Source organism: Mauremys mutica, chromosome 12 (genome assembly GCF_020497125.1).
Source record: "Mauremys mutica isolate MM-2020 ecotype Southern chromosome 12, ASM2049712v1, whole genome shotgun sequence".
Lineage (NCBI taxonomy): Eukaryota > Metazoa > Chordata > Testudines > Geoemydidae > Mauremys > Mauremys mutica.
Genome location: NC_059083.1, coordinates 14,462,038 through 14,483,689, shown reverse-complemented (window position 1 = coordinate 14,483,689; position 21,652 = coordinate 14,462,038). Strand labels below are relative to the sequence as shown.

Below are 21,652 nucleotides of genomic sequence, written 5' to 3'. Positions count from 1 at the left end.
GGCTGGATCTTTAGCTAGGGCGAACCCACGGTTATGGGGCAAAATAATCCCCAGGGTTTAGCTGGGAATGGAGGCAGTCTACCCTCCTTCTCTAGTCTAGTGTGTGTTTTATTTAGAAAATGCTCTTATTAGGGGGGGAGGAATATGTTGTGTATTTGGTTGTCATGGTTTTTGTTCCTATGGCAACTAAATTAAATTATTAGGGAATAGCTCGGCCAGCTTCGGCCGGCTAAGTGAGCTCTGTGTCTGTAAATAAAATGGTAGTTTTGTTAGTTGTCGGCTCTCTGGCCTCAAGTAATTTCTTCCTAAACCGGCTGCCCCCCAAAATATAACAGTGTCTAACAGAAATGGTGTGTCAAAGTCATGTTGAATAACATGACTGAATTTCTTTACAAACACGAGGTAAATCTTGGTTGGAACAATAGTGGATTGGATGTCCGTCTGCAGCATGGTTCCTGTATGTTTCGTGTGATGTTGCTGAGAGCTAAAGCTGAGAGGCAGGAGAGCGGCTGAATAATTCACGCAGCGGCTGGCGTGGCCAGTTCCACCCCGTCCCGACCCCTGTTCAGCCCGGCCCTCCCTACCCCAGCAGCGGTTGGACCTTGGGTGTTTCCCTGCCCGCCCTGGGACCGTCCTACCTACCATACTGCTTCATGGGCTCAGGTGCTTTTGAAAAGCAACAAGAGATGATGCCAGCTCCTGAACAGGCCTGTCTGTGTATGATCACAAACTGGAGAACTTGGAGGATGCTGATGTGGCTCATTAGTAGGTTCAACTAGCAGAATAGCATTGCTGTTGTGATGTAGGAATAAAAACATGGAATATTGTTCCCTTTTATCCTTTAGAGCCATCTTTATAGTACGTAAGAACGTGTGCGTAAAAAAGTTTGGTCGTCCGTAATTTTTTTCTATACTGTCCATAAAAATTATGTTCAACACTTGGCAACCCTGGTCCCAGACACTCTCTGTGGGTAACCCTCCAGTGAGAGAGACATTGAAGCAAAACGCTCCACCCTGGGCTTTTCCCTATCAGCGAACACAAATGGTGATAGAAGCCATCCACTTTTACCAGGGAGACGTATCTTGGGAACCCTTCATCAACTGGCCTCCAATTTGGTCCCCGGCCCGACCCTGCTCTGCCAGGGCATGCCAAACATCCAGGCAAACTGAGGGATGGTGTCGATCTTAGTGCACTCCCACAGAAAGCTGGTCTCAGCCGTAACTCTCGTCATCCCGGTGATGCACTACAATAAAGGAGGTGACGTGACAGCACCCCCACATCCTCCTCCAGCCATGGGGTGTGCAGCTAAGCAGGTGTCTCCCTCTGTGCAGGGAGCCCTTAGCACTTGCCCCTCTCATTGGCGTCACGCATTGGCTAGCTTAGGTGGTTTCCCCACTACAGTGCTGGCTTTTCTGGATCACAGTCTAAGGGTGTGTTTACACTACATCTCTGGGAGAGGCAGTTGTTAGAATTCTTCCACTGACCTATCTGCATCTACATCGGGGGTTAGATTGGTCTAGCTACGTCACACAGGGTGTGAAAGTTTTCACAGTGCTGAGCCTTGTACTTAGGCCAGCCTAAGTTTTAGGTGTAGACCAGGCCTCAGGAAGAATATGGGTATAGCTACAGTCGCTACTTCAGCAGAGCTACAGCTGTGTCGCTGAAGTGCCCTAGTGTAGATGCCTCCTGCATTGATGGAAGTGGTTTTTCCATCGCTCTAGTTAATCCCACTTTCTGAGAGGCCGTAGCCAGGTCACCGTCAGAATTCCATTGTCTGCACTGGGGGTTAGGTCCATCTAGCCGTGGCACTCAGGGCACACAATTTTTCACTGCCCATGGTGTCACTAGGTTGATCTAAGTGTTGTGTAGAGCAGGCCTAAGAGGAGTTTCCCTGGAGCTAGCAGGAAACACAGGGGCTGAGGGGTTGGCTGGCAGCTTGGTGTGTGTGAGGTAGAAAGCCAAGAGAAGCAGTCGTGAGTGTGATCCTGGCAGGAAACAGAAACAGAGCTTGCTTCAGGGACAGGGTACCCTGGAAAGGCCGATGTGGAGTTCTGAGTAAGGAAACTGCCGGCCGCTGTTTGTTTCTATCGTGTTCAGGGCACAGGAATGTGTGGCCATTGTGTGTAACTAATGAAGATTGCACCACAGAAATACCTAACTCCTATCATCCATTTCTCCTGCCAATGGAAGAACCCAGCAAGGCCCAAACGCTGGCTGTGATAAAGGAGGTAGCTCCCTTTTAGGGACACCCAGCCAGTCAGGAGCTATAGAATCCTCCTTAGCAACTGTCCCCTAATTGCCTGACCTGTAAAGGGTTAAGAGAAGCTTTACCTGAGTTTCAGAGGGGTAGCCGTGTTAGTCTGGATCTGTAAAAGCAGCAAAGAATTCTTTGCTGCTTTTATCTGAGCTGGCACCTGACCCGGGGAACCAATAGGGGGACTGTACCCTTTCAGATTGGAAAACCTGCTGGGTGTGTGTGTGGGGGGGCGGGGGTTGGTTTATCTTTGTCTCTGGAGCTGGAGAGAGGGGAAGGCAGCTACAAGCTGTAAGCTGTGAGCCGGGTATGGGAAATCATTAGCATCATACCTAGACACTCCCCTTTTGGAACCCCAGATACGCAAGTGGTACAAGAAAAGTTAAGACAGATGCGATTAGGAACTGTGACAAAGTTCCTCCTCTACCTTGGTGGGCCCTGCACTTATTGGCAGATCTGCTCACCTCAGTGATCTTCAGTTGACCCAGACCCACAGTCTGGGTCAACTCCTCCTGTGTCTGATGAGGAGTTGGGAGGTTTGGGGGGAATCCGGAGGTGATGGGCTAAGGGTGGAGCTAAACCAAAAACCATGATATAACCTTAAAAAATGATCATTGGGTCAGTCTCATGTTTTTTTTAATAAACTCCTCATGGTGGTTAAGTCCATAAATGGCTATTAGCCAGGATGGGTAAGGAATGGTGTCCCTAGCCTCTGTTTGTCAGAGGGTGGAGATGGATGGCAGGAGAGAGATCACTTGATCATTGTCACTCCCTCTGGGGCACCTGGCATTGGCCACTGTTGGTAGACAGGATACTGGGCTAGATGGACCTTTGGTCCGACCTGGTACGACTGTTCTTATGTTCTTATGATTGCACTCGGGGAGGCAGGGAGAGGGCAGGTTTAACCAGAGGAAATAGAAGAAGCAGGAAGAAAAATTTGAATTAAAATAAAATTAGAATAACGGGAGCGTCCTGGAGCAATGGTGCAAAACAGAAATGAGAAGAGTGACGGGAAAATATCACTGCAGGGGAACCAGCCCGGGGACAGCAAGAGGGGAAGGGATTAAAATCAGGGGGAATGAATGGAGATGCCAAAGGGGGAGAGGGAGGGGAGGAGAGTGGAAGAGACACAGGAAAATAACCAGGGAAATGTGGGCTAGAAAAGTGAAGAGTAGAAAAAGGCGAAGGAAAGTGAACGTGAGCAGGGCAGAGAGATTTATGACGTTACTGAAAGAGAGACTGTAACTCATTAATTCCCTATATTAATTCCTGGGCATTGGTGCTATTTTAGTGCCATTAAGAAAACTCTTCTCAGCAGCTGGGGATCTCCTGGCCATGCTGCGGTTATTACAGCTCCTTCTCTGCTCCTTTTACTTTCCAGATTCCAGTTACTTACTGTAAATAAAACATGACCCACATTCCTTCCTGTTTGTTCCCCTTTAATATTCCAGCTGCAGTAGCAGAGTCATAGGATTTGTTTCTTGACTTGGTTGTATCCCGGTAGCCCTCAGAGGGAATATTACGCCTCTAGGAGGAGAGTTTGGGGTTTACTTTGATGTGTCACTACCCAGCCTGTTCTTTGTCTCTTGTCCTGTGCACACCCATGTCAATCAGGAATTGCTCAGCTGTGCCCTGTGGAGAGGTGACTGGTTGCACAGGGGACGATCCATGCAGGGACTCAGGTGTTGCAATGCTGAGCATCACAGGGCTTAATTTTTAGGCAGCTAGAAAATCACAGGAACCGCAGCACTGTGATCCTCAGAGCTGAGTCAGGGGCCTAAACTCCCTAGACAATGCATGGGCGACACAGGCACCTTACAATGCGATTCACAAAAGCCACCTCAGTAGGCAGAAGCCATCTAAGCCAGCCAATGGGAAAGACCGAGAAGGGGAGAGGGTGTCCTAAGCCCTGCCCCTCTCTCACATACAGGTATTTCAATCTGGGCTACAGAGGGCCGTCTATCTCTGCTTAGCCACTCACAGACAGGAACCCAGCGCCTAACGTCAGGTGGCTCAGGTGTCGAAGGTGTTTCTTGCTGGAATGAGGTAGGCACCTGCCTCACTGTGCACAAAATTGGGGGGAGGGGAGGAAGGAGGAGAGGATGTTGGTGATGTCACTCTCCTTTCAACTTTAAAGTCCCCCTGGTGGTTAGCACACTCTCCAGCATGCAGGAGACCCAGGTTCAATCCCCCTGTCTAGAGTAGCTCAGGCATGTGAGTATCCAACCAGGGCACAAACACCATGCTGGTTGTATGTTCTATATTTAGATTTCACCCACTAGGTATCTAGTGTGAACCCATCAAGCACTATAACAGCCTTAACGTGGAGTCACAGACTGTCATATATCCTGCCACTCAGGCAAGCCTGCCTTTGTGATGGTCCCTTACACCAACTCATCCCAATATTAAGGTTGCACCCTGTTCCAGAGGCCCAATCACTTCCGCTCAGAGTTCAAGCTGATGGGAGGAGTGCTTGTGCATGTCTCCTCTTCATGGGTGTGTGGGGAGAAATCAACAGAATCTTTTGTCCACGGAAAGAACAAGGAGTACTTGTGGCACCTAAGTACTCCTAAGTGCCACAAATACTCCTGTTCTTTTTGCGGATACAGAGTAACATGGCTGCTACTCTGGAACCTGTCAGTTTTATCCACTGATGTCCCATAATGACTTGTCTGATGTGTATGGGCCTTCTTTTGTTGGAGAGGAGATGACACCTCTTGTGGTAATCTAGTATTTTATACTCGGTGATGCTTCCTTCCCTCCTGACTGGGTTCATAGTTTCACAGCAAATACATTAATAATGGCTGAGCAAACACTGAGCTATTACCCTATAACATGGATACAGATATTATAAGTTAAGTTAATGCAGGCACCAACTCACAAGCATTTCAAAAAGCTAAGGACTTTTTTATAAATCAAATCCCTATTTTAACAGCACAAACACACAGGTGATCCAGACTGGTTTCCAGCCAGGCATTTCTCAGTGAGACCTGGGGGCCTTGGCATAACCTGGTGCTGGGTTTGCTAGCATCACCCTCCCTCCCACAGGTGGTGCCAGTGTGGACACCCTGGTCTATTACTGCGCTCTGATCAGCCCCCAGAAGTGTCCCACAATGCCTGTTCTAGCCGCTCTGGTCATCACTTTGAACTCTACTGCCCTGCCCTCAGGTGACCAACTGCCAGACCTGCCCTTTAAATTCTCTGGGAATTTTGAAATTCCCCTTCCTGCAGGCGTGGAGTGCTCTCAGTGTATCTTTCCAGGTGACCATGCCTCCACGCGCCAGGCGATCCCCACTATGGAGCAATGGCGAGGTGCTGGACCTCATCAGTGTTTGAGGGGAGGAAGCTGTCCAGTCCCAGCTGTGCTCCTGCCGTAGGAATTACGATACCTTCGGGCAGATATCAAGGGCCATGATGGAAAGGGGCCATGACCGGGATGCAGTGCAGGGTTAAAGTGAAGGGGCTGCGGAGTGCCTACTGCAAAGTGTGGGAGGGAAACTGCAGCTCCAGTGCTGCCCCTGTGACCTGCCATTTCTACAAAGAGCTGGACACCATACTTGGGGGTGACCTCACCTCCACTCCGAAGACCACCTTGGACACCTCAGAGGCCGTAGCAGCACAGAATTCAAGGAAGAGGAAAGCGGGAGCGAGGGTGTTGAAGAGGGGGGGTCCCAGAGCCAAAGGACAGCCCAGCATCCCTAGACGCATGCCGCCAGGAGCTGTTTTCAAGCTAGGAGGAAGGTAGCCAGTCCCAGCGGACGGTGCTTGGGGAAGAACAAACAGCAGAGGAGGTGCCAGGTAAGCGGCTTTTATTTTGGGAAGGAAGTTGTTTGGTGCAGGATCTTGGGGTGAGGAGGATTAGGGCTGCATCCATGGGCATCCCTAGATGCAGAACAGGGTGCTGATGTGCTCTCTCATATCATGGTAATCGTCCTCAGTGATCTCTTCAAAGGTCTGATGCAGAAGCTGGGCAATCCGCTTGTGCATGTTCCTCGGCAGAGCTACTGTGCTCCTTGTCCCAGTAAGGCTAACCTGTCCATGCAACTGTGCAGTGAGGGGCGGGGCGTGGGGGGGGACCATTGCTGCACACCGGCAAGTGGCATAAGGGCCAGGGCGGAACTCACATTGTAGTAGAAGACTCTCCCTTTCTTCTCAGGTCATCCTCAGCAGCGAGATAACTCCCAAGATGAACTCATTGTGTAGAAAATGTGGGGACAGTGTTCAGTATAGGGGCCCCCTGCAGCTGTTGGCTCTCCCCAAGGCACAGAACCAACTCCAAAGGACCCCTTGCCCCTGTGCTTACTCACCACTGCTGTGGGTTGTGTGTGCTCGTTTTGCAGCCAGCACTTTCTGCTATTGTGTACACTTTACTTGTTTTTAAGTACGGCCAAATAATTGCTGTGTCTAGTGTGAACATTGCTGCCTCTGTTAAGTGTTGCATTTTGGCTTTACAGATGCAACCTTGAGATCGCAGCCAGACAAAAGACTACAAAGAGTCAGGAAGCGGCTGTGAAGAGCCAAAGAGGACCTGCTGCCTGAAGTCATGCAGCAGTCCCTTACTGAACAACAAAAAGTACAGGTGTGGCGGGATACTGAAAGGACCAGTGGCCCTTTAAATGGCCCAAAGCACACTCCACCGTCATTCTGCACCGACTCAGCCTGTTGTTGAATCGCTCCTTGCTGCTGTCAAGGCTCCCTGTGTAGGGTTTCATGAGCCACGGCATTAAAGGGTAAGGGGGGTCTCCAAGGATCACAGTGGGCATTTCGACTTCCCCTACGGTGATCTTCTGGTCCAGGAAGAATGTCCCGGCTTGCAGCTTCCTGAACAGGCCTGTGTTCTGAAAAATGCATGCTACATGCACTTTTCTGGACCAGCCTGCGTTAATGTCCATGAAACACCCCCGGTGATCCACAAGTGCCTGGAGAACCATAGAGAAATACCCCTTCCAACTGATGTACTCGGAGGGTAGGTGGTCTGGTGCCAGAACTGGAATATGCGTCCCATCTATCGCCCCTCCGGAGTTAGGGAAACCCATTTCTGCCGATCCAGCCACAATGTCACGCACATCACCCAGAGTCACAGTTCTTCGGAGCAGGATGCGATTAATGGCCCTGCAAACGTGCATCAACACGATTCCAATGGTCCAAACTTGTTAGTGACCAATCGGTAGCTGTCTGGAGTTGCTAGCTTCCAGATCGCAATAGCCAGCCGCTTCTCCACCTGCAAGGCAACTCTCAATCTTGTGTCCTTGTGCAGCAGGATGGGGGCAAGCTTGCACAGTCCCATGAAAGTGGCTTTTCTCATCCAAAGGTTCTGCAGCCACTGCTCGTCATGCCAGTCTTGCATGACGATGTGATCCCACCACTCAGTGCTTGTTTCCCGAGGCCAAAAGCGGCGTTCCGCGGTGGTGAGTATGTCCGCGAACGCCACAATCAATCTCGTGTTGTATGCGTTACTCAAGTCGATATCATCAACAGACTCCTGTCACTTTGTAGCTTAAGGAGTAACTCGACTGCAATTCGTGACATGCTGGCAAGACCCACGAGGATATTCCTCACAAGGTCAGGATCCATTCCTGCAGACCGAAAGGGAAGACAGAGCGTGCAGTACAAAAACCATTGAAAGATGGCGCCAAATGTGGATGGAAGCACAGGGATTGTTGGGATGTGAAGCGATGCATCACGATGCATTGGGACAGGACCCAGAATGCCCTGCACCTCCCCGCCCCCTTCTCACAAGACACGGCGCCAGAATGGGAAGAGGTGCTCTCTGGGATAGCTGCCCATAATCCACCTCTCCCAGTGCCACTGCACGTGCCGCAACTGTGGCCACCTCCATGAGCTTGCAGCTGACAGTGTGAACACACGGACCCATGTTCAGAATTACTCTGGGTTCCCGTCTATGGGTTGCTAAGCAGACATAGATGCCCCTCTGCAGCCCTGATTTAGGCACCTGTCTGTGAGAGGGGGCAGGGCTTAGCACACTCCCCCCCCGCCCTTGTCGCCTCTCCCATTGGCTAGCTTAGATGGCTCCCCGCCTAGTGAGCTGGCTTTTGTGAATCCCACTGTAAGGTGCCTGTGATGCCATGCATTGTATAGGGCATTTAGGCCCCTAACCCAGCTTTGCAGAGTTGCAGACTGTGATTTTCTAGTTACCTACAAATTAAGCCCTGTGATGCTCAGCACTGCAACACCAAGTCATGGATCGCACCCTGTGCAGCCAGTCTCCTCTCCAGAGAGCACAGCTGAGTAATTCCTGATTGACACGGATGTGCACAGGACAGAGACAGAGCATAGGCTGGAGAGTGACACATCCCAGTAAAACCCAAACTCTCCTCCCAGGGTCACAATATATCCTGTCGCCATGGGAGTGTGTGGACACAAGCAGGTCAGCAAGCAAATCCCAGGACTCTGCCCTCAACAACTGCAGCTGGGACAGTAAAGTGGAACAAACACAAAGAATTGTTTGTAATGTTTTATTTACAGTCAGTAACTAAAGGTGGTGAGTAAACAGAGCCAAGAAGCTGCCTTAATAACCACAGCATGGAAAGGAGATTCCCCAACCACTGAGAACAGTTTTCTTAATGGCACAACAGGACAGTCGTCCAGAAATTAATATAGGGAATTAATGAGTTACAGTGTCGCTTTCAGGAACTTGTAATAAATCTCTGTCCCTGTCATGTTCCCTTTCCTTTCATACTGTTCTTTTCTACTTGTTTTTCTAACCCTCACTTCTGATCCCTGTTTATTTTCCTGTCTCTCTCCCACCCTTCTTCCCTCCCTGTCACAGATCATCCCCCAGGGCCACTCTCTTCTTTCCCCTGATTTTATCCCTTCCCCTCCTGCTGCCCCGGCTTGTTCCCCTGTCAGGGATATTTTCCTCTCACTCTTCTCATTTCTGTTCTCCACCATTTCTCATTGACTCTCTATTTATTCTTGTTTGATTTAAATTTACATTATTCTTCTTGCTTCTTCTAATTCCCTCTTGTTAATGCCACCCTGTCCCTGACTCTCCCAGTGCTGCCAACCTCAGGAGTTGAAAAAAAAATCATTAGACTCACACAACGATGATTTTTTTAAGGTGATATCATTTTTTTCGTCAATATGCACCCATCTCCCCGCCTTTTTTGTGACAGTTACAGGGTTACCAGCAGTCCTGTCGTTACAGGGGAAGGTGACTTGGGCCCCTGCGGCAGGAGCTCTGGCTGGGAGACCCCAGTGAGATCTAATCCCCCAGATCTGTACAAACCGCTCCCTGCTGCTGCTTCTCCCCAACCCCCCAAACCCTGATTGATTCACGCTGTGTCCCTGTCACCTCCACCTGCACCTGTCCCCAGCCCGGCTGTTAGTTCTGCCCCCTGCCCAGCCCCCACATGTGGCCTCAGGGCCCCTCCTGCAGCCCCAAGGGTTCTTCCCTTCTCCTTGGGAATGCAGGGAATAGGGTGACCAGACAGGAAGTGTGAAAAATTGGGAGGTGGGTGGGGGGTAATAGGACCCTATATAAGAAAACAACCCAAAAATCGGGACTGTCCCTATAAAATCTGGACATCTGGTCACCCTAGCAGGGAAGGGGAGGGGCTTCCACAGGTCATAGAGAAAAAGAGCCAGGTTCTGGGTAGACAGGAGTCCTCCAAGGTCATAGAGACTGGGGTCCATGAGGGTAGAGAGGCTGATTTCTGGTTCCTTCCTGCCTCCTGTGTGTCTCAGGGACACAGGCTGAGCCAGGATCCCACCACCCAGAACCAGGGTCGGATTCTCTCCCCAGGGATGGAGCCCGGCGGGAAAGTGAAGATCGGGGCCTCGTCACCAGCATCGATAAATGTCACCTGCCCCCGGCCACAGTCCAGACAAACCCGGATCCTGCTGGGGGCCCGGCTCAGGGGCAGGGGGGTCACAGGGGAGGTGAGAACCTGGAACTGACCCCACCACCGCTCCACCGCCCAGATCCCCCCCTCAGGGCTGAGGCTGATCTGTCCCTTCCTCCTCACAGACGCTCTAGCCACCCCCACAGCCCAGTATTGCCCACCCCCCACCTCCACCTCCACCTCCCAGCAATGTCTCCCCGAGGTGAATCCCTCACAGCCCAGCACACAGGGCTCAGTGTCAAATCTCTCAGGGTTGTTGGGCAGTCGCTGCCGTGTGTCTCCCCATCTCAAATGTTTCCGATCCTCAGACAGGATGAGTCGGGGATGAGCCGCGTCTGGATCCAGAGTCACATTAGCTGGGCAGAGAGAAAATCAGAGCATTAGGGGCAGAGTTTGTCCTTAGAGGAGGCTGGGACCATTTCTCACACTCCCCAGGAGCCCCATCCTGGCTGGGACAGGCCTGGATCCCAGGGAGCTGCCTCTGCCCTGGGCACCTGAGACTGAGCAGGGACGTCACTGCAGTTCCTCAGTCTGTGTAATGGGACCCACTTCATTAGTTTTTCATGTGCTTGCTGAGGCTTCAGCTCCCTGCTCCCTCTGCTGGGACTGCTCCATTCCCAGCATCAGAGACACATCAAGGAAGGTTTTAATGAGGAGGGAGCAGAGGAGACAGGTACCAGCTTTGAACCCCAGAGCTAAGCTCCCTTCCCTAAATGCAGCCTCCACTCCTCGGCCAGAGTAGGAAGAGCCAATTAAGAAAAGAGAGAAGGAAATGGCATTGGGTGGGGTGGCCTCCACTCCCGGGCCAGGGAACGGAGAGGAAGGTGCAGCATTGGGAAAGAGCTGCTTATGACCAGAGAGTAGGAGCGGGCATTGTGTGGGGTAGCCCCATCCCCAGCCCAGAGAGAAGGGAGGAGCTGACAGCCTCACAGGGAGAGCGTCTCCTCAATCCAGGAAGCAGTGAGCAGCTCCAATGGGAGAGCCCATCTCTGCCCAGAGGAAAGGAGGATGTTGTAGCATCACGATGAGGGAGACCCCCAGCACTGGGGTAGAGCAGAGGGATGTGTCAGCCCTCAGGGCAGAGAGCTCTGTTCACAGGCTGCTCAAGGAGAGTTTTTCTGTTCAGCACAGTGGGCATGAACTCAGCACTAAGGTTGGTGTCAGGAGTGTTTGTGTGACTTCAGCGTGGGAGCTCCTCACTGTTCAGTGTGGTGTTGTTAGGGCCGTGTGTGTCATGGTCGTTATCAGTTTGGTTGGTAACTTTAGTTACAATCTCATGAAGACGTTTTCTGATCATTTAAAAACAATCTCCAGCTGCAATCTCACCCTGTCTGAATGTTCCTAGGGATCCTCCTCTTTTCATCTCTAGTGCAGACGGCAAAGTGTCTGGAGGGGAGAAGGAAAAAGGAGACGAGATTTCAGGCTTTCATATTTATAACAGCGTCCCCACTCTCAACTCCTAGAACTGTCTTTTAATTATGACAATGAAACACTCAAATATTGTATATAAATAGGTCTGAAACCATCTCTTTCCTCTCTCATTCAGGCATCTCCCAGCAACGGAACCAACGTCCTTGCAGCCTCACAAACACCCCAGGACAGAAAATCTGTCAGTGAGATTTACTTTTCCCCTCCTCATCCCCTCCCAACCTTCAAACTCCAGTTGGTTTGTCTCATTCACTTACTGCCTTTTGCCGTAATCTAGACCTAGACCCTACAAAGACTTTGGAATGAAAGTAACTTTGCCCACTTTGGTCCCTTTGACACTAACAGGATATTGAGAGTTTGTGAAATCCTGGCTCTAAAAGTTCCTCTTCTGCCTTGGTGGGTCCTGCGCTTTTTTGACGGATTTGCTCAACTCAGAGGTCCACGGTTGCCCTCAGTTTGGCCACTTCTGCAAGAGGCTCAAACCTGCCGTTCACTCAGCTAATCCCATCACTGGCCAGCATGGGAGAAATGGAGAACAATCCCCGCAGTCTCTGTGTCCCACCTAGTGAGTCGGGGACAGGCCAGATCCCTTTCCAAATTTGACCTTCCCTCTGGTGCTGGTCACAGACCAGGTCAACTCCTCCTGTGTCCAATCAGGAGTTGGTGGGATGTGGGGAACCCGGGCCCACCCTCTACACGGGGTTCCAGCCCAGGGCTCTCTGGAGAGCAGCTGTCTACGATGTCCCCTGTATCAGATGCGTGACAGCTACAGCTACAACTCTCAGGGCTACTTCCCCATGGCCTCCCCCCAGCTCCTTCATTATCCTCACTGCAGGATCTTCCTCCTGAAGCCTGATCACGCTTGTACGCCTCAGTCCTCCAGCAGCACCTTCTCACTCCTCGCTCACCCTCCACTAACTGATGGGAGCTCCTTTCTAAACCAGGTGTCCTGATTAGTCTGCCTGCCATAACTGATTCTAGTATGGTTTTAACTAGCTCCAGGTGTCTTAATTAGCCTGCCTATCTTAATTGGTTCTAGCAGGTTCCTGACTGCTCTAGTGCAGCCCCTCGTCTGGTCACTCAGGGAACTATTCATCCCGTGGCCAGTATATTTTCCTTCTACCAGGCTCCTGTACCCCACTGGTCTGGGTCTGTCACAGAGGTTATTGGGTCTGTTCATTCAGCGTCTTCACTAAGCAGCATGACGGGGCCTTGTCCTCCATAGGCAGAAATACAAATTTTATAAATGTAGAAATTGAGGTGGGGGAAAGTTGACTCAATTGGACAAATTCACCCCTGTACCAGCAGGAGAGGGGTGACTCTGCTGTTCAGTGACTGCAGGGGCCGGTGCAGAACTTGGGAGAGGATAAGGAAGTTCTGAAGCCAGCCAGAGCTACATCCCTATGACAATGGCCCCCATGGGTCTTGGCCAGGGAGAAGCGTTTCAGAGGCCCAGCTTTACACTGCCCACCTCCCTCTATCCCTCGTCCATCCCCATCCCTCTTCCACCCGCCCTCACCACCTCCACCCCATTCCCAGCCCTCTCAGGAACACGCCTTCTGCCTGCAGGTGCTGCGGAGGAGGCACCAGAGGCTCCTGTGCTGGAGGATCCCGACCATGGGGGCGGGGCTTCAGGGCTGCCGCGGGGGTGCAAGTGGGGCAATTTGCCCCTGGCCCTGCAGGGGCCCCCATGAGAATATAGTATTCTATAGTACTGCAATTTTTTTTAATGGAAGGGGCCCCCAAAATTGCTTTGCCCCAGGCCCCCTGAATCCTCTGGGCAGCCCTGCGGGGCTTTCTCCTTCCCTACAATTGTCTATTTGGCCGAGACTAGCTGCCGTATGGGACCCGAGCAGGGCCGGTGCAACCATTTAGGCGACCTAGGCGGTCGCCTAGGGCACTGGGATTTGGGGGGCGCCATTTTCTTCAACAGCGACCACGGCAGCCGGATCTTTGGCCGCCCCGGTCTCCGCTGGCATTTAGGCGGAGGGAGCTGGGGCAGGGGGAGCGCGGGGAGGGCCGCCTGCAGAAAGGGGGGGGAGTGGCACACAGGGGAACTCCCCGTCCCAGCTCACCCCTGCCCCGCCTCCTCCCCGAACACGCCGTGGCTGCTTCACTTCTCCCGCCTCCCAGGCTTGTGGCACCAATTAGCTTAGGCGCTGCAAGCCTGGGAGGCAGGAGAAGTGAAGCACCGACAGCGTGCTCGTGCGCGGAGCAGGGGTGAGCTGGGGTGCCTCAGAGGTGTGGGGGGGTGCCTCAGGGAGGAGCGTGGGGAGCTGCCACAAAGGGGGGCGCCTCAGGGCAGAGGGAGGGAGCTGCCTTGGTGGGAGGGGGGTACGCAAGGTGGAAGTTTCGCCTAGGGCGCGAAACATCCTTGCACCGGCCCTGGACCCGAGCACAGTGATGGGCTGCATCCGCCTTTGAGAAATGTGCCCTATAGCTTGTGATGGGGCAGTAGATGGGGAGGGCTCTGAGCTATAGAGAGTTCTTTGCTATGTGTCTGGCTGTTGGGTCTTGCCAAAATGCTCGGTATCCAACTGACCATCATATCTGGGGTCGGGAAGGAATTTCCCCCCAAGTCAGATTGGCAGAGAGCCTGGGGGGTTTTCTGCCTTCTTCTGCAGCATGGGGCACAGGTCACTTGCACATTTAAACTATTTCAATGGTGGATTCTTTGTAACTCGGACAGAGGTTGGGGTCTATTGCAGGAGTGGGTGGGTGAGATTCTGTGGCCTGCAATGTGCAGGAGGTCAGACTGGATGATCGTGATGGTCCCTTTTGGCCTTAAAGTCTATGAGTCTGAGTCTTTTCTTTCTTTAACAGTAATTGTCATGGGAAGGCATGTTTTTAGTAAAAATAAAGGCTTGAATATATCAACCTGAGTGACTTGGACCCCAAGTGCGTGACATTCTCATCCAACAATTAAATAGAAGCATCATCTAATTGTGACCCAATTGGCCAGAGACACTCTCCTCCCTCAGTCTCAGAGGCTCATCCCAATTTCCATTCCCAGATCCCTTCTAGGTACCTTTGAACTTCCCCAGAGTCTCCAGTAGCACAATCGTTTTCTGGGAGAAACCACTGACTCGCTCTTCCAGTTCAGGAGAAATCTCCTCTGGCTGCTGGATCTTCCCCTTCTCACACCTAGAGAGAAACCATTTCCCACGATTATATTTCATTGTGTGACTTGTTATAAATTCTAGCTAGTAAGTCGCTGCTCTAATATGTCTGGAGTTAGAATTCCTCAACTTCTCCCAATCTGAGAGCAGGTGCAACACAGCCCAGGGCCGTACAACCTTCCCTTCACAGGACTCTTTAATATTCTTCAACTCTGGTCTGGAGAGACCAGCTCTGGGGACAAAAGGGGAATTGAGTCTCCATGGCCAATTCACTCCTAGGCCTCCATGCTCTGAGGAACAGCAAGTTCCCAGGTGAAGTGCTGTAGAAATCTGCCCTCTGGGAACTAAACTGAGACACCAACTCCCCTCTCCCCAGCTTATTCCACACAGGCCTCTAAACAATCCTCAGGTGGGAAAGATTCTTGACCGCTGCTGCCCTGGGCTGAATAGTGACCAGTGCCCAAGCAGTGACAGGCCCATGTTCCATCTTCATAGTCCTGAAGCAGCCAGTCCCCCAAGGAGGTGACATCTCTAGGAAATACTTGAGGTTAGTCTTTCCCACTGAATGGAGAATACCAGAGTCTTCTATACAAGGGTGAGAACCTCAGGATGAAGTTGATCAGAGAGATTCGTATCCAACATGTGACCTTCCTCACACATTTTGCTGTAGAGCCCTGAGGAGATGTGGTGCTAACATCACCACCAAGCTCTTCCCCAGCATTGTGAGGTGTGAGGGGGAGTGAGAGAGAGACACGTACCTGTTCAAGGTGCTTCTAATATCCTAGAAAAGAGAGAGACAAAATAATTTCAGTCCCCTCTGACACACACATGGGATTCCAGGGAAGAGATTTTGCAAATATGAGGAAGAGAGGCCCTGCCCTGGCCCAGGGTCATGGATTCCCTGAGCTAATTGGGCTTTTCCATCTCTCATATCTCTGTGTCTGTGACTCTGCAAAGAATAATAGTTACTCACATGTGAGCAATGCACACGCCGAGTTACACCAAGGTCTCCGACTGCTGGACTCCAGTGCTTAGGATTCAAGAGCCCTCCCTTCCTTGTGTTGGGATCTGGCATGTTTTTAATCATGACTGCCAGTTTCTACTTGTCCCTGGGGGTGCTCAACCCCACGCCCCAACCCTTCCTGCAATGTCACACCCCAGCCCAACTCTTCCTGCTCCCACTTCACCCCAACCCTGCCTCTTCCCTGCCTCCTCTTGTGAGCACACTCCCTCCCCGCTCTTCTCTCTCCCTCTCAGCCTCTCCTTCACACAGTGGAACAGCTGATCGCAGCAGCCAGATGGTGCTAGAGGGAGGAGGAGGACTTGATCGGTAGGGCAGCCGTCGGGGCACCCTGGAGCACCCATCTGCATTTCTCATTCAGCCTCACCTGCAGGAATTCACTCGCTGGCTTCTGACACTTCCCCTCCATCTCACTGATCAGCTCACTGAGACGGGAAATCTGCTCGGAGAGTTTACTGACATTTTCATTCTGGATTCTCACAATCTCCTCATCCAGCTTCTCCAGCTGGGCCAGCAGGAGTCGCTCTTGTTCCTCCAGGAACTGCTGCAGTTGCTGAAATTCGGACACAATCTTCTGCCTCTCAGTTTGTGTTTGTTTCTGCATGAAAATAGGGGAAGGGCTGGTCAGGGACATAGATGGAGCCCGGGGTCCTTTCATGGAGAGCTGAGTGTGCAGGAGAGAGAAGGTCTTTTAAAATACGAAGATTTTTCATAGACTCTAGGACTGGAAGGGACCTCGAGAGGTCCCCTGCCCTCATGGCAGGACCAAATACTGTCTAGAGCATCCCGGATAGACATTTATCTAACCTACTCTTAAATATCTCCAGAGATGGAGATTCCACAACCTCCCTAGGCAGTTTATTCCACTGTTTAACTACCCTGACAGTTAGGAACTTTTTCCTAATGCCCAACCTAAACCTCCCTTACTGCAGTTTAAGCCCATTGCTTCTCGTTCTATCCTTAGAGGCTCAGGTGAACAAGTTTTCTCCCACCTCCTTATGACACCCTTTCAGATACCTGAAAACTGCTGTTATGTCCCTTCTCAGTCTTCTCTTTTTCAAATTAAGCAAACTCAATTTTTTCAGCCGTCCTTCGTAGGTCATGGTCTCTAGATCTTTAATCATTCACAAATAGGGGGAGGGACAGCTCAGTGGTTTGAGCATTGGCTTGCTAAACCCAGGGTTGTGAGTTTAGTCCTTACAAGGGCCACTTACAGATCTTGGGCAAAATCAGTACTTGGTCCTGCTAGTGAAGGCAGGGGGCTGGACTCAATGACCTTTCAATTCTAGAAGACAGGATATCTCCATTAATTTAATTCTTGTTGCTCTCCTCTGGACCCTCTCCAATTTCTCCACATCTTTCTTGAAATGCAGTGCCCGGAACTGGACACAATACTCCAGCTGAGGCCTGACCAGCCCAGAGTAGAGCAGAAGAATGACTTCTCGTGTCTTGTGCACAACACACCTGTTAATGCATCCCAAAATCACATTTGCTTTTTTTGCAACAGCATCACACTGTTGACTCATATTTCTGACATTTGACTCTACACTGTGTGTACTAGGCAGAGGATTCTCTCACACCTTCCCCTTTGGCCCCTGTATCCTTCTGAAAGGGATGTTTCCATGCCTGTCATGGTCAGCATCTTCTGTTATTTATGGTCTCTGGAAATTCACACCCAGAGCAGCAGGAGGCAGGACTCAGCACTACACTGACAGAGACGCCAGGGGAGTTAAAAGAAACAAACATTTTAAAAAATGCACAAAATGACGAGACACAGCGGACAGCACTTCACGGGGACATTCAGTTCACTTGGGGAGGATTTCTGGGCAAGCCACCAAAGGCTAGATATTAACTCATGAAAGAAAATGGAAGCTTAGGGCTTGTTTATACATGAATCTAACCCAGCAATCCATGATCCTGGAGAAACACACACACAAGCCCACATTCACCAAGGCCACACAGGAGTCTGCCTCCAAACAGACCTCCCGCTGCCAGTCCCTGCCGGTTCATAACAACAGGCACCTACCAGATACTCCTGGCTATTCCCCTCTCCAATCGCTTTCAATCCCAGCAGCTTTTCTCTCTCTTTCCTCAGAGGCTTCAAATAGGCCTGGATTCTTTCCTGAAGAAACAGAAATGATTTAGGAGGTTTCATCTGGACAGTTGAGAGGTGCTTGGAAGTGGGTGTTTTTCCACCCACCCAAAACCCAAGATGACTGTGGTTCTAATCGCTTTGTGACATCAGGACCACCAAGGAGATGAAACCTCATTGATGGAGACTGGGAACGTTTCACATTCGGACTCGTTACCTATTCAGATTCAATCTTTTCAGTAATTAGAGAGAGATCTCAATTATAACCAAGCTTTACTGGTATTTGTGAACTGATTAGTGGTACAGAGCATAACAGGGCACTGGAGTCACATGGGGGTGAATAAATAAAGCTGTTTTGTAGAGGGTTTAACGAACCAAACAAATCCCAGAAGCCACCAGGGTTTAAATAGGGGCTGGGATTTCAGCCATGAAGCCCTGGGGACTGCACTGGGGTTGGGCTGAGCTGGTCTAAGCACCAGGGCAAACCCCATGAGACGTTGGGAGGCCATTCATCTGGTTGGAAGCTGCACAGTCCCAGTGTTGTGGAGCACTATCCGTGTCTGGTAGGGACTTGGCACTGGATGTGTGTTTGTCCGATGAAAAAGGTGAAGGTGACTGAGGCTGCAGGAGGATACCCATGACAGTGGGGGCATGGCTGAGGGTGGCACCTTCATGCAGAATGATGCAGGTGGGGACACGCTGAAAAAAGCGGAGGTGGGGCCCACGCAGGGCGAGTGATACTGGTGAGGACGGGCCCATGAAGGCAGGCGTGGGCATGTCCTATGTTCTGGGGATGCCTCGGTGACCATCCTAATTAGACATGATGCAGATTTGTGTAAAGAAGGGTTGGGGGTTGCCCCAGTGCTGCAGTGGGCAGATACCCCACTGTCCCATTGCCTGGTAAAGATCCCGGAAGCAGTGCATTCTGGGAGATTACAAAAGGCTGCCTGGTGGGACTAATGGAACCACTCTGACTGGTCCTTGCCCACATACACAACAGAACTGGTCAGACTGGCACCGGTCAGCTCCAGCCTGGGGTTAGTTTTGCTACAATCCAGTGTAATCCCAGTGGTACTTGGCATGGACCTGAGCTGTCTGGAGCCCTTTTGTGTGCTGACTGAATGTGCTCGGGGTCCCATGCAGGGTTTAGCCCAGTGATCTCCTCTAGTGCAGGCCGGCAGCATCTGAGATTAATCCCTCATGGAGCGACATGGGAGTTCAGAATCCTCCTCTCCCTGGGTGGGCCTGGGACCTTTATCAAGGCGTCTCTCCCTCCTAACGGAGACACTTCAACACTTCATCACTGGGTGGGGCTGATGCTAAGATGGCAGCATGGCAAAGTGGTTTGAGTCTTGGACTGGGTCTGGGGAGATTTGTCTAGCTAGACCAGTGGTCACCTATTGGTCGATTCCTATCGACTAGTCGATCCTGGAGACTCTCCCGGTTGATTGTGATCTCCAGAGGCACTGCAGGGTTGGCTGCTGCTGCTAATGCAGGCTCCCTCCTACCCCAACTGCACGGCACTCCCAGAAGCAGCCAGCATGTCCCCACAGCCTGGGCTGAGGGCATGGGTCTCCGCACATGGCTTCTGACTGCAAACACCGCCTCCGCAGCTCCCATTGGCCCTAAATCAGGAACTGTGGCCAATGGGAGCTGTGGGAGTGGTGCCTGCAGAGAGGGGCAGCATGCAGGGCCACACGCCTCCCCACCCAGGCCCCAGGGGCACATTGGCCCCTTTTGGGAGTGGTGCAGGATTTGGGGCAGGCAGGAAGCCTGCCTTAGCCCTACGGACCGTGAGTCGCCTGAGGTAAGCCAGTGCCGCCCAGCTGGAGCCAGGACCCCACACCCGCTCCTGTACCCCAACCCCCTGCCCCAGCCCTAACCCTCCTCCCAGAGCCAGCCCCCCATACCCACTCCAGCACCTCAACACTCTGTCCCAGCCCAGAGCCCCCTCCCACACTGCGAACCCCTTGCCCACAGCCTGCACCCCCACCCAAACTCCAACTCCCTTCCCGTTACCGGTGAAAGTGAGCAATGGAGAGAGAGGGCTATGGATTGAGCGGGAATTTGGCGAGGCCTTGGGGAAGGGTGGGGGGGTAGATCCTGATTTCAAGACTTGATAGTTTACCTCTGTTGCCACACTGCCAGACCATTAATTTTCTTATAGCATCTCCCGTACAATGAAGACTTTACAGAGCTGAATGATGAGTCACACCCATGACAGGGAACTCTCAGTGAAATTAGCCTGTCATTAAAACCCAAAAGTTAACCCATTAAATTTTACAGCAGTTCCCTACCTTGTACTCCTGGGCAGCCTCCTGGATGGGAACCACCGTGTGAGCGCGGTGAGCCCGGGATCTGTCGCACACCACACAGATGGGGGTTTGATCCTCTTCACAAAACAGTTTCAGAGCCTCCTGGTGTTCCACACACACCCCGTCCCCTCCTGTTCCCTTTGCTGCTTGTAAACTCAACCGCTTGACGAGTTCTAGGATATTTGCCAGCTGCCTGTTGGGCCTGAGGTTTCTCTGTTGCACAGTTTCTCTGCACTGAGGGCAGGAGGCGGCTGTATCGGATCCCTCCCAGCACTGGCTGATGCAGGCTCTGCAGAAATTGTGCCCACACTCCAGAGTGACAGGTTCTGTGAAATACTCCAGACAGATGGGACATGTCGCTTCCTCCTGGAGCCTTTCCACGGGGTTCTCTGCAGCCATGGCTCCCTCTGGGCAGTTTGTAACAGGCTTTTTTTCAATTTCCTGAATTCACACTCTGCCCCGCCTACAGCAGCAAGGGGGTGTTTCCTTGCCTGAAAATGGCTCATGCTGTTTGCAGAGCAGGAAGGACCCAGCCAATTTCACCCCTGGAGGCTTTAATGTAAAAATGTGTAAGGGGACTGTTGCCCCCTTACTAACATTCAGTGTGGGTGTTTGGTCGCTAGCTCCCAGCACTAAAAAGGGAGTGGTCGATGGGAAATCAGGAGCCTGAGACTGACAGTCTCCAGAAACAATGTGGAGAGGCCAATGCTCCAGGTCAGCCTGATTGACAGGGCGGGCAGGCTAATCAAGGAGTCAGGAGGCCAGGGGGGTCCCGTCCTCTGTGTGAGCTGGAATTGTCTGAGTCAGATGGAGGGGGGCCAAGCTAAGGAGAGAGCAGGGGCCCAAGCTAAGCTGATGGGAGCAGAGCTGCAGCCCAAAAAGCCAGAGCACAGCCCAGAGAGAGCAGCCCTGCCCTGGGAGCAGAGCTGCAGCAACCAGAGCCAGAGAGGCCAGAGAAGCAGCCCAGGGAGCTGAAGGCAGAGCAGCAGCAGCAGCAGCCGTGCTGAGGCAGAGTGGAACTGGAACCGTCCGGAGCTGGGAGCGGGGAGCAGCTAAGGAGAGCGAGGGGGACCCTGGGCAGTAGGCCCAGCACAGGGAGACGCCTCAGCCAAGAGGTCTTGCAGGCCAGACTTGGAGGGGGATCGTAACCCTGACAGGCCGGGGGTGACACTGGGGAGAAGTGTCCTGCCACCTAGAGCCTGGGAGTGTGTGGCCACCGCCAGAGCAAGTGTCCAACCCGCAGTGTCCCTGCAGCACAGCCAGGGCCTGAGAAGGAGGCCTGGGACCTACAAGGAACAGACTGTGAACTGCCTTGATGTCCAGAGACACTGTTTGTGATGTTCCCTGCCACAGAGCGGGGTGATGTGTTTTCCTTTAACCTTTCCCATTTTTCCTTATTCTTTTTTTAAATTAAGTGTTAATTAAATAACTTGTATTTGCTTTAAATTGTATGATGTGATCAGTGGGTCAGGGAGGTGCCCAGTGCATAGAGGGTACCCCAGAGTGGGGACACCCTAGCCCCTGTCCTGGGTGACCACAGCAAGGTTGGGGGTTGAGC

The 21,652-nt window shown here is 52.0% G+C and overlaps 1 protein-coding gene across 1 annotated transcript in view; it reads right to left on the bottom strand.

The window, feature by feature from the left end:
- LOC123345490 (zinc finger protein RFP-like) overlaps positions 1–20,709 on the bottom strand; it is a 35,340-nt gene extending 14,631 nt beyond the window's left edge. Inside the window, exons 1-4 of the mRNA XM_044982447.1 lie at positions 20,077–20,709; positions 17,714–17,809; positions 16,055–16,285; positions 15,425–15,447 (exon numbers count right to left, since the gene is read on the bottom strand). Coding sequence (XP_044838382.1) covers positions 15,425–15,447; positions 16,055–16,285; positions 17,714–17,809; positions 20,077–20,493 — 767 coding nt within the window. The 5' untranslated portion in view covers positions 20,494–20,709. The remainder of the gene's footprint in view (positions 1–15,424; positions 15,448–16,054; positions 16,286–17,713; positions 17,810–20,076) is intronic.
- Between the last annotated feature and the right edge of the window lie 943 nt (positions 20,710–21,652).